The sequence below is a fragment of the Prunus avium genome, chromosome 4, assembly GCF_965620075.1.
Source record: "Prunus avium chromosome 4, drPruAviu1.hap1.1, whole genome shotgun sequence".
Lineage (NCBI taxonomy): Eukaryota > Viridiplantae > Streptophyta > Magnoliopsida > Rosales > Rosaceae > Prunus > Prunus avium.
This window is the reverse complement of record NC_142287.1, coordinates 29696442-29712891: the sequence shown is the minus strand read 5'-3', so window position 1 is coordinate 29712891 and position 16450 is coordinate 29696442. Positions and strand designations below refer to the sequence as shown.

The following is a 16450-nucleotide window of genomic DNA, read 5'->3' as shown; positions in this document are numbered from 1 at the left end:
ATCCCAACTGGCAGCATGCACAAGTTATCAACATGCAAACACATAATAGGCCTTCGGCCTTCAATTAATTCGAAACAAAACCAGCAAGCTTTTAAGTCAAACAATACATACACCAGAATCGATCAAACCTTTTAAACACAATAATATTTCGCGACTGCACCTAGGTGAGACCCCAGGCTGCCTACGTACCCTTGGACAAGGAATCAAGCCACACGTAGTTCTCATCATCAATGGCCACAACTCCGATAATATACAATTATTTAAAGCAGGACCAACAATACATTTCAGATTTATCACCATTCAAATTCCAACAAAACACAATGAACACATTCTCAAACTCTTCCTTTATATCAAATCAACCCTGCAACCATGCCCTATCCAAGGCTTATGTACATGGAACACATTATCAATTTCTTCCCTTTATATCAATTCTTTCCACACAACCATACCCTATCCAAGGCGTATGTTGCCGAACAACACTTCCCAATCTAGGGCTTAAACATTCATACATGTACAAACTCACAAATCTCAAACCAGAATCAAAACCACATATACATATATGTAATATAATAACACCCACCTCTCACCATCATCATGTACCAGGGGAAACAATCCAACCGGGGATTGTTGACTAGCTCACAAGTATCCGGCCTCAAACGCCCATGTGGCTAGGGACAAGCCGTCGAACTGGGGGACTAAACTCAACCAGCCCGTACGGACGAAAAATCAAGACCCGTAAGTCTGAAACAGTCCTACGCGGGCAGACTACCCAATCAAGGGTCTACAGCAACATCCTGTCAAGGATGCCCCGGGTTCCGTCATATCCAGACCATATCCACAATTTCCATATATCAATGTCCAAGGGGAGGTACATATGATGATGCACATCATGTACTGGGGGAAACAATCCAACAGGGGATTGTTGACTAGCTCACAAGTATCCGGGCTCAAACGCCCATGTTGTAACACCCCGATCCAAAATAAAAGGAATAGTGAATTAATTAATTTCAAGAATTATGAATTTCCAATTTTGCCCTCGGAGTAGGGGTAATTTGGTCATTTTTAATCCGGGATGATTTCGGGGCAGTGGCTAGTACCTTTACGTAGGTCGTACTGAAACGAGTCCGTAGACATGCGGCAGGCCTGAATCGGAGTTGTAACGAGAGAGATACGATCAAAAATCTCTTAGTGGCACAATCGTAATTATTTCAAAAAGTAATTTTGATTAAAAATCAAGACCCGTCCAACGGGGGGACTAACTCTAACCTAGCATGCATGGACGAAGAATCAAGACCCGTACGCCTGAAACAGCCCTACGCTCAAAATTGATGCAATCCTACCCAACCAGCAGCTAGATAAGGAAAAACAGGTGGAAATCCATACCTTACACGTCCAATTTGGTGGAGAAATAAGGGAGAACGAGCAGCTGGAAGTTCTGTCAAAAACCAGCGCGTTTTTGGCAGTTTTCCGGCGAGATTCCGGCGTCTCCAAGGGCGGGGATGGTCGGGAAAGGAAGGGGGAGTGGCGGGGGTGCGATCCGGTCCGGTCCTGTGGCCGGTGGCTGCCGGAGATGGCGGCTGCGAGGGTGAGTGGCGGCTGGAACATTCTGAAGGGGAGGGGGGTCGCACGGGAGGGAAAGAGAGAGAGAAATGAGGGGCTTTTCTGACTTTTTAATAAAACTTAAACTTCAGCTTATTTACGATTGTGCCACTGGTGATGTTTTGCTCGTAACTTTCTCGTTACAACTCCGATTCAAGCCTACCACACGTCTACGGACTCGTCTCAGTACGACCTTCCTAAAAAGACCACTTGCCTCCCCAAACTATCTCCGTATAAAAACTGACCCTTTTGCCCCTACCCTCAAGGGTAAAATTGAAAATTCAGATTAAATTAAATTAAAGTAAATTAATTAGGGAATAGTCTTAATTTTGGGTCGGGATGTTACATTTGCGAAAACCCAATTTGATGCCCTTGTTTTCCCTCTTATGAAAACCCTAACACTAAATTGCATGTTTATAGTTTCTAGGGCTTTCGTACAATCATACAAGGAATAGGAAACCTAAAACTCCCCAAAACCTAAGGAAAAAACCATCCTAAAATGCTAAGAATTACCGCAGGTCACACAACTACCGCTCGAGCGTGCCTCAAGTCTGCTCGAGCGCCGGGGTTTGTGCAAATTCCACCTCTCTACCACTCAAGCGCCTCCTATGACTGCTCGAGTGCTAGAGGCCAATAACTTGGTCTGCAGCCCTTTGATTGACCCTTTCCTTCGTTCCTTCTGCATCCATTTGGTGAGCTAACATCAATAGTTTTTCCTACGACTGCGATCCAACTTTCTAAATTGGCATGTCCCCAGAAGTTGTGCAATCTTCCCTTGCTTGACATCCTAGACCTTAGTTACAACAACTTTTCAGGGACCATTCCCAAGTGTTTGAAAAATATGACTTCTTGGTTTATGGTATTGAGTTACTATGAAAGCTATTTTGGGCAAACCACATTGACGTCAAAAGGAAGAGAACTTGCATATAACAAGACCCTATTCTAGGTGAAAAGCCTTGATCTTTCATCAAATAATTTGGAAAGTGAAATCCCAGAAGAAATAACAAGCCTCATTTGATTGAGGCATTGAGTATCCCGAACGTGTCAAGTAAGTAGAAACATTCCTTCAAAGAACTTTCGATGGCTGGAAACTCTGGATCTCTCACCCAATCGCCTCTCTGGAAAAATTCCTTGAAGTGTTTTTTCTTTAACCTCCTTGTCCCACTTGAACTTGTCTGGTGGAATTCCTTTTGTCCATTTATGACGGCAACCGGTTACTGTGCGGAGAACCTCTTTCAACTAAGTGCCGTGGAGATGAAACTTTAACTGCTTCAATGCAAAAGGCACTAATGCAGATGGAAATGATAAGCTGTGATTCTATGTCAGCATGGTGTTGGGCTTTATCGTAGGCTTTTGGGGTGTTTGTGGCACATTACTTGTAAAGGAGTCATGGAGGAATGCCTATTTCAATTCTTTGATGACATCAAAAATAAGGTTTCATTGTCAATTCAACTGAAGTTGGCTCGTTTGCAAAGAAAATATTGATTGGAAAGAGAAAAAGAAAAATTACTGTTGCAGTTAAGATGATTAATCATGATGCAGCATTTGATGTATTTGGTTTTTTCCCAACGTTGGTAATGTATAACTAATATATTCGATATTTTCATAAAAAAAATGACATGTTTCTAGTCTATGTATTTCAAAGAGCAGTTTGTAAAAGTATATTGTAATGCTACTCCTGCAAAACTCCACTACCTTTGTGCATAGAGGACTTGGAAAACTTGTAAAATGGGATGGGGACTTGGAATCTGGAGCAATGATTTCAAGATTGATTTTACACCCTCCTACCATCCTGTAAATTCTTGAAGATACAGTAATGGCAATGATACAGGAAGATAATATATACCAAGAAAATACACTAACGATCCATCATCCATGTAACTGATTGGACTTGCAAACTTGCAAAATGGGTTGAGGAGATGGATGAAGACTGGGACTTTTACTGCTACAGATGCAAAATATAGTAATGATGGAGATGAAAATGATAAGTTGTGGTTCTATGTTAGCATGGTATATATGGCTTTGTCATAGGCTTTTGGGGTGTTTGTGGCACATTAATGGTAAAGAAATCTTGTAGGTATGCCTATTTTCAGTTAATTGAGGATGTCAAAGACAAGGTAACACTAGCAATTGCATTGAAAGTGGCTCGTTTGCAAAGGAAATTTTGTGATGTTTAATACTATATATATATATGATGTGTCTCCCTCTCTGTTTGTGTTTGTTTTGTTTTGTTTTTCGCTTTTTGTTATGTGTTACTTGCATTAGTATTTCTATTCTATATCAATTATCGTAAGCAGTACATACTAGTAAAGGCGAACATCAATATTCCAGAAGCAATGTTATGGAGGCGTCTCATCTCTAAAAGAGAGAATGTGGTTTCTTTAGCAATTTTTCTACCTGAAGTTTTTATTTATTTTATGTATTTAAGATTTTAAGTTGAGTTTGTTCGGGGAAACTTCACTTCTTGGGCAGCAGCTCACCTAAATAGTCTTTCAGTTTAAGAGATGTAGTGTAATGCTGCAAGAAGACAGTTATTATCAGTACACACTTTCGATGAGAGACAGAAGATGATAGAAGCATCACAGCCCAAAGGAAGATGACTCATATATACACAACTCTGTTCTGGGTGAAACGCTGTGGCGGAGTCCTTCAGAAAATTTTAAAAAATAATTTGAATAGAATAGAAGCGCAAATTGGTTAATAAGTTAATACAACCGCCACTGCGTAATAAAATGATATAAAAAGATAACTTATTAACTTAAGAGTGCTGCTATTTTCACCCACCTGTCATATTTCCTCACCCACCTTATCTTCCCACCCACAATATAAAACTCTTTCCATCTGCCTCTTTCTTCTTCTCCCCCACCCTCTTCCCACAAAATTTCCATTATCGCCAGATTTCTCACCGGCGCCGCTAAACCTATCTCGCTCACTCATTCTCCCATGACAGTTCCCTCTCTTCACCATGGCAATTGTATAGGATTTCTCACTGCCGCTACATCATTATTCATGCCTCTCTTGACTTCTATATTTTCTAGATCTATATATGAAGATAATTGGTTTAGATGATTACATTGTTCTGGGTGTTTGGGATACAATAACTAATAATTATAAAACATATCATGAACTGATTTGTTTTAAGACTTCAACTAGGAAAGTTATTGAGATATTTGTTGTGGCGATGAAAGAAAAGATTTTTTCAGATTTGCAGGAAGAGTTTAGTTGAATTTTTTAGATGGTTTCAAGAGGATATAAGGTTCTATTGGATTAGCCTTTTGAATTATCCAGCAGTACTTGAATTGATGTAGAGAGAGAATAATGAATGTATTGATGTGATTTGTGGCGCCAGTGAGAACAACAGACATAATGGAATTTCCAAGGAGAAAAGGAGGGTGAAGGGGGAGGAGGAAGACGGAGGGTTCAGGGTTTAGGGTTAGAAGTCGGACATAGGAAAAAAAAATATGGGTAATTGTTTAGTGATTAAGAGATAATAAAACATTAAAATACCATACCCTTTAATTATTTCTAAAATATCCTTTTCTTTCTTAAGTCCTTAGAAGTCATTTTACAAAAGGATAAATTTGTCTTTAAAATTTTGAAAATAAGGTGGGTGGGGAAATAGGACAGGTGGGTGGAATAGTATCATTTTATATAGATTACTAATACATTATCTTTTGGTAATAGTATTTTATTTAAACTCTTCTTTTAGTAATAATTGAAATATCGCAATTTCTTTTTCTTAGTTGGACAATTTTTTGTATTACTGTTAATTCTTGACTTGGTTGAGAGCACATTATTTAAATATTACCACTGGTATTATTATTTAGAAAAAAAAGATATGGTATTGATTATTCCCAATGACAGTAATTTAAAAGAAAAATAAACGTCAAATTCTGCATTAATTAAATTTTTGAAAAGTTTAATTTGAAGAGAGTGTCGGCCACTCCTTACACATTTTTATTGATTACCAACAGTCTTTCCATTTACAATTAGCTATGATTGACTTGAGTCCTGGTCAATGGTATAATAGTTAATAAGGGTTTTTAGTCTTATTTATGCGTATTAGTCAATCTAGTACACATGGTTGAATATATGAAATCTTATCTGGACGCCATGATATCAATAGTTCTCTGCACTCTCCTTTACTTCCTATAAATTCAATATTATTCTGCTCAGAAGCCAACTCCACCAAAGCAAAGAAAACTTGCACCATAATGGCTAGCTTTACAAATTACTTATTCCGTCCTACATATCACCTCAGCATTGCTCATTATTTCCTCATCTTCTTTTTGGCCTCCTCATATCCACACACTAGTAAACTCCATTTTGGTGATGCACTTCCAAGTTCGAAACCATGCATCGACGTGGAGAGACGTGCTCTCCTCGCCTTCAAACAAGATCTCACTGATCATTCTGGGAGGCTTTCTTCTTGGGTTGGTCAAGCTTGCTGTCAATGGAAAGGCATTTCATGCAACAACATCACAGGTCATGTTGAAAAGATTGATCTCCAAAATACATACACATACACACTTTCTGTTTTCGATGGAGAGTGGGATGAGATGGAGAACTCTTCTTTGGGTGGTGAGATAAATCATTCTTTGCTTAGCTTGAAACATTTGAGCTACCTAGATCTAAGCATGAATGATTTTCAAGGGATTCCCATTCCCACATTCTTTGGTCAGCTCAAAAGTTTGAGGTATCTCAATATCTCACATGCTTCATTTGGAGGAGAGATTCCAGCTCATCTTGGTAATCTATCAAACTTGAACTATCTTGACCTAGGTGAAGAGTCTGACTACTCTTTACTTGAACTACCTCAAAACAACTTGAAATGGCTTTCCAATCTCTCTTCCCTAAAATACCTCAATCTTGAAGGAGTGGACCTCAGCAACACTGGGGTAAGTGTGGTAATTGCTTTTAACAAGTTTCCTTCCCTACTAGAGTTGCACCTACCCGCATGCCAAATTAAAAGCCTTCCAATCTCACTAGGAAATGTTAACTTCACATCACTTTTGATCCTTGACATGTCATATAATGATTTGAAGTTTCCACTTCCGGAATGGTTCTTTTATCTGACTAGCCTCAGAAAACTTGATCTAAGCGGTAATTTTTTGGGCGCTCTAGCTCTCAGTGAATTTCAAAGCCTCAAATCACTAGAAGCTCTTGATTTGTCTTTTAATGATCTTTCAGGTCAAATTCCCAAAAAATTTGGGAACTTTTGCAATCTAAAGACATTGAATCTTGCAAAAAACCAATTTGAAGGGGGGATTCAAGAGCTTTTGGGTGGTTTATCAAGTTGTCCCAATAGTGAATTAGAGTCACTAGATTTGTCTTCTAATAAGCTGAAAAGCCAATTGCCTGCCTCAGTAGGGATGCTACACAACTTGAAGTATCTTAACCTCTACAATAATGATATGAGTGGGTCCATTCCTAAAAGTTTGGGGCAACTCTCCGAGCTTGTTCACCTAGATCTATCTTTTAATTCATGGGAAGGGGTTTTAACAGAAGCCCATTTCATAAATCTCACAAGATTGAAATACTTTTCATTAGGCAAAGTCATCCCAAACCCAACTCTACCTATTCCTCTCATTTTCAATGTGTCATATGAGTGGGTTCCTCCTTTTAAGCTGCACAAAATTAACATTGGGAACTGTAAAGTAGGTCCTGCCTTTGGGGCATGGCTTCAATCTCAAACTGAACTTGTCTTTGTCAAACTTTCTACCACTGGAATCTCAGATTCTATACCCGAGGATTGGTTCATGAAATTATCTTCCCAAGTTGAGTATTTGGATTTGTCTTCCAACCAAATCCATGGAAAGCTTCCCTTGCAATTGAAACTCCCAAATGCACTGCTTTTGGATTTGAGTCATAACCAATTTGATGGACCAATTCCACTTTGGTCTGGTGACAATGTGGTTCGGTTTAAGCTTGAAACTAATTCATTTTCGGGCACCATTCCATTGAATTTTGACCAACAGTTCCCAAAATTAGAATCATTTTATCTTGCTGAAAATCATTTGCATGGCACCATTCCACCTTCCATTTGCAACATGAAACACTTGTATATCCTTTCTCTGAGAAACAACAAGCTATCAGGAGAATTTCCAAAAGCATGGAGCTCGTTGCCTGATGTAATGATTGTAGATGTTGCATACAACAATCTCTCAGGCAATCTTCCCAGTTCAATGGGTGACTCGGGTTCTCTTTTCATGTTGAAGATGAACAACAACAAATTTGAGGGTGAAATTCCTTTTTCCTTGCAAACCTGCACTGCTTTGAGGAACATTGATCTTGGGAATAATAGAGTCACTGGTGAAATACCTCCATGGATAGGATCAACTGCTTTCTTGGTGTCAACCCTAAGCCTGAGATCCAATTTTTTAAGTGGACATATCCCACAACAGTTGTGCAATCTTGGCTACCTTCACATCCTAGACCTTGCTCACAACAGCTTTTCCGGGACAATCCCCAAGTGTTTGAACAATCTAACTGGTCTCAGAATCTTCAATAACAGTTTTTATAATATATATCTAGAGTATGACCAACAAACAACAGTGATGAGAGGAAGAGAACTCCAATTGAACACTTCTCTAGCGTATGTAAAAAACATTGATCTTTCATCAAATAGGTTTGAAGGTGAAATCCCTCAAGAAATATGCAGCCTCGTTCTATTGCGCAACTTGAACTTGTCGATGAATCAGTTCAGTGGAAACATCCCATCAAAGATCGGAAACTTGTCGCAGCTCGATACTCTTGATCTCTCACTCAACCACCTTTCAGGACAGATTCCTCAAAGTCTTTCATCCTTGACCTTCTTGTCTAACTTGAACTTTTCCTATAACAATTTGAGTGGTGAAATTCCTTTGGGAAACCAACTCCAAGCACTCCCTGATTCATCCATTTATGAGGGCAACCCATTCCTTTGCGGATTTCCTCTTTCAACCAAGTGCTCCGAAGATGGCAATTCTACTCCCAAGGATCCAAAAGACAATGACAATGAAGATGAAAATGAGAAGTTCTGGTTCTATGTAAGTATGGCACTCGGTTTTATCATAGGCTTTTGGGGTGTTTTTGGCACATTAATTGTGAAGAGGTCATGGAGGTACGCTTATTTTCGATGGTTTGATGACATCAAAGATAAGGCAACACTATGTGTGCGTTGCTTGGTTTGCCAGGAGTGATTTTCAAAGGGGATTCTAAGCAAGTCATCTCAGTATTGCATGGACAAATGAAGACCATTTCTATTTTGGTAGTATTATTGATGATATAAAAGCCCTGGTTACAAACCAGAATGGGTTTAGTTTTTTTGTTTGCTAGGTGTCAAGAGAATAAGGTAGTGCACCGTGTTGCGCGGAGTGCACTGTGTTATGATTCTAAAGTAGAGTGGTTTGAGGAACCACAAGATATTATTCAAGATTGTCTTCTCTTTGATGCTTGTAATAGGGGTAAGGTTTTAAACCCCCGTTTTTATTTTGATGATTAATAAAATTTCCCTTGTACCGTTGAGGTTCTCTCAAAAAAAGATAAAGCAACACTAGCAATTGCAGTGAAAACCGCTCCTTTGCAAAGGAAACTTTGATTAAAACAGGAAAGTAGAAGTTGTTCTTTTTAAATCAAAATGCTTGAGTATTTATGAAGTTCATATCCCGTGTGATATGTTTTTCTCCTTCAATTTGTAATGTAATTTATTTTTTCTAGGAATAATATAAAGTTTTTGTTCATATCCTGTGTGATATGTGTTTCCCTTCAGTTAGAACACAATATTACACCAAAAAAAGAACACCAAAATAATCGTTCTTTGACTTATGAATTTTAAAATTAAATTGTGCACCCAAACAAATGATTAATGTCGTATTAAACTTACTAACTATTTTCCACATGTATATAGTCGAAGTATATATATATATATATACTAGCCTCCACGTGTAAAAGACCTTTTTTGTATCCATCTCACATATATTTAATTAATTGTTTCACTTGACAAACATATGTAGGATAGAGAAGTCGTTTGACAAATACAATAGTTTGTCAAAGGATTTTTTTTAGCACCCATATGTTTAATTTATTGCTACAACACGTATATTTTTTTATTGTCCGAGATTTTCCGGATGATCTTCCTGGTTTGCCTCCTCAGAGAGAAACCGAGTTCACTATTGAACTCCTTCCAAGCATGAATCCAATTTATGATCAAGCTCCTTATAGGATGGCACAGACAGAGTTAAGATAGTAGAAGATTCAATTGCAAGAGTTTGTGAAGAAAAAGGATGGAACCATGAGACTATGTATCGATTACAGGTAGTTGAACAAGGTGACAATGCGTAACTGATATCCCTTGCCTAGAATTGATGATTTGTTCGATCAATTGAAAGGTGCCAAGTATTTCTATAAGATTGATATGAAATTGGGATACCATCAACTTAGAGTTCGAGAAGAAGATATTCCAAAGACGGCATTCAGGACTCGTTACGGCCATTACGAGTTCTTAGTGATGCCTTTTGGATTGACGAATGCTCCAGCACCGTTTATGGATCTCATGAACAGAGTGTTCCGACCTTACTTGGATCGCTTTGTGATTGTGTTCATAGACGACATCTTGGTTTATTCCAGAACTTTGGAGGGTCATAAGAAGCATCTGAGGGTGGTGTTGAAGACTTTAAGAAGGAAGCAGCTTTATGCCAAGTTCAGTAAGTGTCAGTTTTGGTTGGATATGGTGGACTTCCTTGGACATGTGATATCAGTAGAAGGAATCTATGTGGACCCTCGTAAAATAGAAGCTGTTGTGAATTGGGTGCAACCCACTAGTGTGACAGAAGTACGGAGTTTCCTGGGGTTGGCAGGTTACTATCATCGATTTATGGAAGGGTTCTCTTCAATAGCATCACCTCTTACACGGTTAACGAGAAAGATGGTAAGTTTGTGTGGACGGAGGAGTGTGAACAGAGTTTTCAGGAGCTGAAGATGCGGTTAACCACCGCACCTGTTTTGGCTGTTCCGGACAATTCGGGGAACTTTGTGATCTATAGTGATGCATCATTACAAGGCTTGGGATGTGTTTTGATGCAACATGATTGAGTGATTGCTTATGCCTCGAGGCAACTCAAGAAACATGAGCAGAATTATCCTACCCACGACTTGGAACTTGCTGCAGTGGTGTTCGCTCTCATAATTTGGCGACACTACTTGTATGGTGAGACGTGTCAGATCTTCACTGATCATAAGAGCCTCAAGTACTTTTTCACTAAGAAGGAGTTGAATTTGAGACAACGACGTTGGCTGAAGTTGATTAAGGACTACGATTGCACGATTGAGTAATGTGGTAGATGATGCTTTGAGTAGGAAGACTAGTGGATGCCTAGCTCATCTCAGAATGGCTTACCTTTTGTTATTGGTGGAATTGCGGAAGGATAGTGTAGAATTGGGAATGAGTCAACAGGGTGGAATACTTGCTAGTTTGCATGTGAGACCTATCCTAATTGAGCAGGTGATTACAGCTCAATTAGAGGATCCTACTCTTTGAATGATTAGATTGGAAGTAGAGAATGGTACACGGACGGATTATGCAATAAGAAAAGATGGAGCCTTGGTGATTGGAACTCGCCTTTGTGTACCCAGGAATGACGATTTGAAGAGAGAAATCATGGAGGAAGCTCACTGTTCAACTTATTCTATGCATCCAGGTAGTACTAAGATGTATCAGACACTACGGGAGTACTACTCATGGCCGCATATGAAAGGTGACCTTGCTAAGTATGTGAGTAGGTGTTTGATTTGCCAACAAGTGAAAGCGGAGCGATAGAGACCTTCTGGACTCATGCAACCACTTCCGATATTATAATGGACTTTGTTTTCAAACTTCCACATACTACAAGAGGGTATGACGGAATTTGGGTGATAGTTGATCGACTCACCAAATCTGCCCACTTCCTACCTATAAAAGAAACTTATTCCTTGTCAAAGCTGGCTAAGCTCTTTGTGGATGAAATAGTAAGGTTGCATGGAGCATCCGTGTCCATTGTGTCGAATAAGGATGCTAGGTTCACCCCTCGCTTCTGGAAGTGTTTACATGAGGCTATGGGTACCAAGTTACGTTTTAGTACTGCTTTCCACCCACAGACCGATGGACAGTCGAAAAGAACCATTCAGACTTTGGAAGACATGTTGAGATCTTGTGTGTTACAGCTGAAAGATAGTTGGGATAACAGTTATCATTTGAGCATTGAGATGGCTTCGTATGAGGCTTTATATGGGAGACAGTGTAGAACTCCTATTTGTTGGAATGAGGTGGGTGACAGGAAAGTGGAAAAAGTAGAAAGTATCCAAGCGACAACTGAGAAAGTAAAAATGATTCGAGAAAAGCTCAAGACCGCACGAGACCGATAGAAGAGTTATGTGGACAATAGGTCTAAGGATCTTGAGTTTGCAGTTGGGGATTGGGTATTCTTGAAGCTATCTCCTTGGAAGGGTGTGATGAGGTTTAGTAAACGTGGGAAGTTAAGCCCTCGTTATATCGGACCTTATGAGATTATGGAACGCATCAGACCAGTTGCCTACAGACTTGCATTACCTTCAGAACTACCTCGGATCCATGACGTGTATCCATGTTACGGAAGTACATGCCTGATCCTTCCCATATCCTGGAACAACAACCCGTGGAGTTGAGAGAAGATTTGACATATGAGGAGCAACCCTTACAAATTCTGGATAGGAAAGAACAAGTGTTGCGCTCCAGATCCGTTCCAGTAGTGAAAGTGTTGTGGAGGAGTCAAACTGTTGAAGAAGCTACTTGGGAGCCCAAGGCGCAGATACGGGCCAAGTACCCTTATCTATTTAATTGACAAGTACGTGAATTTTGATGAAACTTTTATAAGGAGGGTAGATTGTAACATCCCGACCCAAAATAAAATGAATTGAGAATTTAAATTAATTTCATGAATTTTGAATTTACAGTTTTGCCCTCAGAGTAAGGGTAAATTGGTCACTTTTTAATATGGGAGGATTTTGGGGCAGTGAATGGTATTTTTACGTAGATCGTACCGAGATGAATCCGTAGACACATAGTGGGCTCGAATCGGAGTTATAACGAAAAAGTTACGATCAAAATACCTTCAGTGGCATAATCGTAATTATTTCTATAACACCCGTGCCTTGGGGAAACAAGAACGGTGAGCAATCCCACATCGCTCGGGGAGGGAAAGGTGAAGTGCTTAAATGTGTGGGCACTTCTCTTCCTAGCACGAGGCCTTTTGGGAGCCCACTTTCTTCGGATTCTTAGGAACTCCGAAGTTAAGCGAGTTAGGGGCTAGAGCAATCCCAGGATGGGTGACCCACTAGGAAGTTGCTCGTGAGCTCCCAGAAACAAAACTGTGAGGGCCAGAGAGGGGGGGCCCAAAGCGGACAATATCGTGCTAGGAGAGTCGGGTCGTGACATTTCGAAGTTGGATTTTAAATAAAAATTAGAAACCCATTTCTCTATCTCTCTCTCTCTCTCTCCCCTCGCGAACCAGCCTATCCCCCTCGTTTTTTTTCCTTCTTCTTCCAGCCAACTTCTCTCCTTCACCGCCGCCACCACACACCGCCACTTGGGGGAGCACCGGTCCCAAAAGGACAACCACACTTCCCTCTTCCAGCCCCAGCCCTCTGCCGCCTCGATCCGCAGTTGTAGTCGCCGGAAATAGCCACGAAACAGGCGATTTTGGACAGTTTTTTTGTAAACTTTCAGGAGCTCGTTTGGACACCTTCGGCCACCAAATCTTTCGAATTTGGTATGCTTTTCTATCCTTTCGAAGTGTTCTAGCTGCTGGTTGTGGTATTTAGAGAAATTTCTGAGTTTTGAAATGTAAATAAGCGGTAAGAGTTTGGCAGGTTTTCGGCCTCCGATTCCTGCCACTTCTGTCAACTTTTTGGGATAGGTCCAAGAACAAAAGTTGCTCCACTCTATGTGGTGATCGTGTATTTGTAAGTCTTGACCAACGGTTTGAAGTTTTTCCGATCGCCGGAATTTGATTTAGGCACCCACTCGCTGCCAGTGCCTGGGCCAGTTTTTGGCCGGTCCTTGAGTCCTAAAATCATCCTCATGTCGTCCCAAGCACAACGGTATGCTCAGATATGAATTTGAATATTGTTTGATCGTCGATCGGATATCGCATATTAGGCGTTATCCAGGTTCGATATGTTCGGGCCGTTGGATCGACTCCAATTTAATATATGTTGGGGCTAGAGTAATCCCAGGATGGGTGACCCACTGAGAAATTGCTCGTGAGTTCCCAGAAACAAAACCGTGAGGGCAGAGAGGGGGGCCCAAAGCGGACAATATCATGCTATGGCGAAGCCGATCCGGGATGTGACATGCAGCTCTTTGATTGAACCTTTCCTTCGTTCCTTTTGCATCCATTAGGTGAGCCAACATCAATAGTTTTTCCTACGACTGCGATCCAACTTTCTAAGTTGGCATGTCCCCATCAGTTGTGCAATCTTCCCTTGCTTGACATCCTAGACCTTAGTTACAACAACTTTTTAGGGACCATTCCCAAGTGTTTGAAAAATATGACTTCTTTGGTTTATGGTATTTCGAATGTGAGTTACTATGAAAGCTAATTTGGGTAAACCACATTGACGTCAAAAGGAAGAGAACTTGCATATAACAAGACCCTACTGGGTGAAAAGCATTGATCTTTCATCAAATAATTTGGAATGTGAAATCCCAAAAGAAATAACAAGCCTTATTGCATTGAGTATCCTGAACTTGTCAAATAAGTGGAAACATTCCTTCAAAGAACTTTCGATGGCTGGAAACTTTGGATCTCTCACCCAATCGCCTTTTTCGAAAAATTCCTCTGAAGTGTTTTTTCTTTAACCTCCTTGTCCCACTTGAACTTGTCTGGTAGAATTCCTTTTGTCCATTCGTGACGGCAACCGGTTACTCTGCGGAGAACCTCTTTCAACTAAGTGCCGTGGAGATGAAACTTTAACTGCTACAATGCAAAAGGCACTAATGCAGATGGAAATGATAAGCTGTGATTCTATGTCAGCATGGTGTTGGGCTTTATCGTAGGCTCTTGGGGTGTTTGTGGCACATTACATGTAAAGGAGTCACGGAGGTATGCCTATTTCGATTCTTTGATGACATCAAAAATAAGGTTGCATTGGCAATTCAACTGAAGTTGGCTCGTTTGCAAAGAAAATATTGATTGGAAAAAGAAAAAGAAAAATTACTGTTGCAGTTAAGATGATTAATCATGATGCAGCATTTGATGTATTTGGTTTTTTCCCAACGTTGGTAATGTATAACTAATATATTCGATATTTTCATATATAAAAAATGACATGTTTCTAGTCTATGCATTTCAAAGAGCAGTTTGTAAAAGTATATTGTAATGCTACTCCTGCAAAACTCCACTACCTTTGTGCATAGAGGACTTGGAAAACTTGTAAAATGGGATGGGGACTTGGAATCTGGAGCAATGATTTCAAGATTGATTTTACACCCTCCTACCATCCTGTAAATTCTTGAAGATAAAGTAATGGCAATGATACAGGAAGATAATATATACCAAGAAAATACACTAACGATCCATCATCCATGTACCTGATTGGACTTGCAAACTTGCAAAATGGGTTGAGGAGATGGATGAAGACTGGGACTTTTACTGCTACAGATGCAAAATATAGTAATGATGGAGATGAAAATGATAAGTTGTGGTTCTATGTTAGCATGGTATATTTGGCTTTGTCATAGGCTTTTGGGGTGTTTGTGGCACATTAATGGTAAAGAAATCTTGTAGGTATGCCTATTTTCAGTTAATTGAGGATGTCAAAGACAAGGTAACACTAGCAATTGCATTGAAAGTGGCTCGTTTGAAAAGGAAATTTTGTGATGTTTAATACTATCTATTTATGATGTGTCTCCCTCTTTGTTTTTGTTTGTTTTGTTTTGTTTTTGGCTTTTTGTTATGTGTTACTTGCATTAGTATTTCTATTATATATCAATTATCGTAAGCAGTACATACTAGTAAAGGCGAACATCAATATTCCAGAAGCAATGTTATTTCTAAAAGAGAGAATGTGGTTTCTTTAGCAATTTTTCTACCAGAAGTTTTTATTTATTTTATGTATTTAAGATTTTTTAAGTTGAGTTGTTCGGGAAACTTCGGGGGCGTTTGATATTCTATTCAAATAGGAAATTCAAATACTTTGATTTTTCTTAAAAACAAGGAGTTCTTAAATCTATTTTTAAGATTCAAAAACTTATTTGGTATGCAACTTAAAAACTGTTTTCAAATCTTAAAAATTTGAGAACTTGTGGGTTGTTAGAAAAAAACTGAAAAAACAGATATTTTTTGTTTTTAATTATTATGGTGTTTTTTAGTTGTTCTTGAGTTCAAGTTTTTAAAAATAGGCCTACCAAACAGGTTTTCTTTGTTTTGGACTCAATTTCTGTTTTTGAGTTTAAAAAGTTGGATTTAAGTTGAATACCAAACAGGCCCTTCACTTCTTGGGCAGCAGCTCACCTAAATAGTCTTTCAGTTCAAGGAAGAAGACATCAGTACACACTTTTGATAGGAGACAGAAGATGATAGAAGCATCACAGCCCAAAGGAAGATGACTCATATATACACAACTCTGTTCTGGGTGAAACGCAGTGGCGGAGCCCTTTAGAAAATTTTAAAAAATAATTTGAATAGAAGCGCAAATTGGTTAATAAGTTAATACTGTCACTGCGTAATAAAATGATATAAAATGATAACTTATTAACTTAATAAGTTAATATAAAATGATACTAACTACTCGTTTTGGCCCACTTCATAATATCATTTTATATTGATTACTAATATATATATATATCTATTATAAA

The 16450-nt window shown here is 39.2% G+C and overlaps 1 protein-coding gene across 2 annotated transcripts; it reads left to right on the top strand.

The window, feature by feature from the left end:
* The first annotated feature begins 5813 nt into the window (after positions 1-5813).
* Positions 5814-15480, top strand: LOC110763627 (receptor-like protein EIX2). 2 transcript variants are annotated; one of them, XM_088252549.1, is made up of 2 exons: positions 5814-8741; positions 15421-15480. In XM_088252549.1, exons 1-2 carry the CDS (start codon positions 5814-5816, stop codon positions 15478-15480), a joined length of 2988 nt encoding a protein of 995 aa, XP_088108675.1. The 2 variants fall into 2 exon arrangements, with proteins under 2 accessions (XP_088108675.1, XP_088108676.1); XM_088252550.1 differs by lacking the exon at positions 15421-15480 and adding an exon at positions 9138-9178 and having other exon boundaries at positions 5814-8751.
* The last annotated feature ends 970 nt before the right edge of the window (positions 15481-16450 follow it).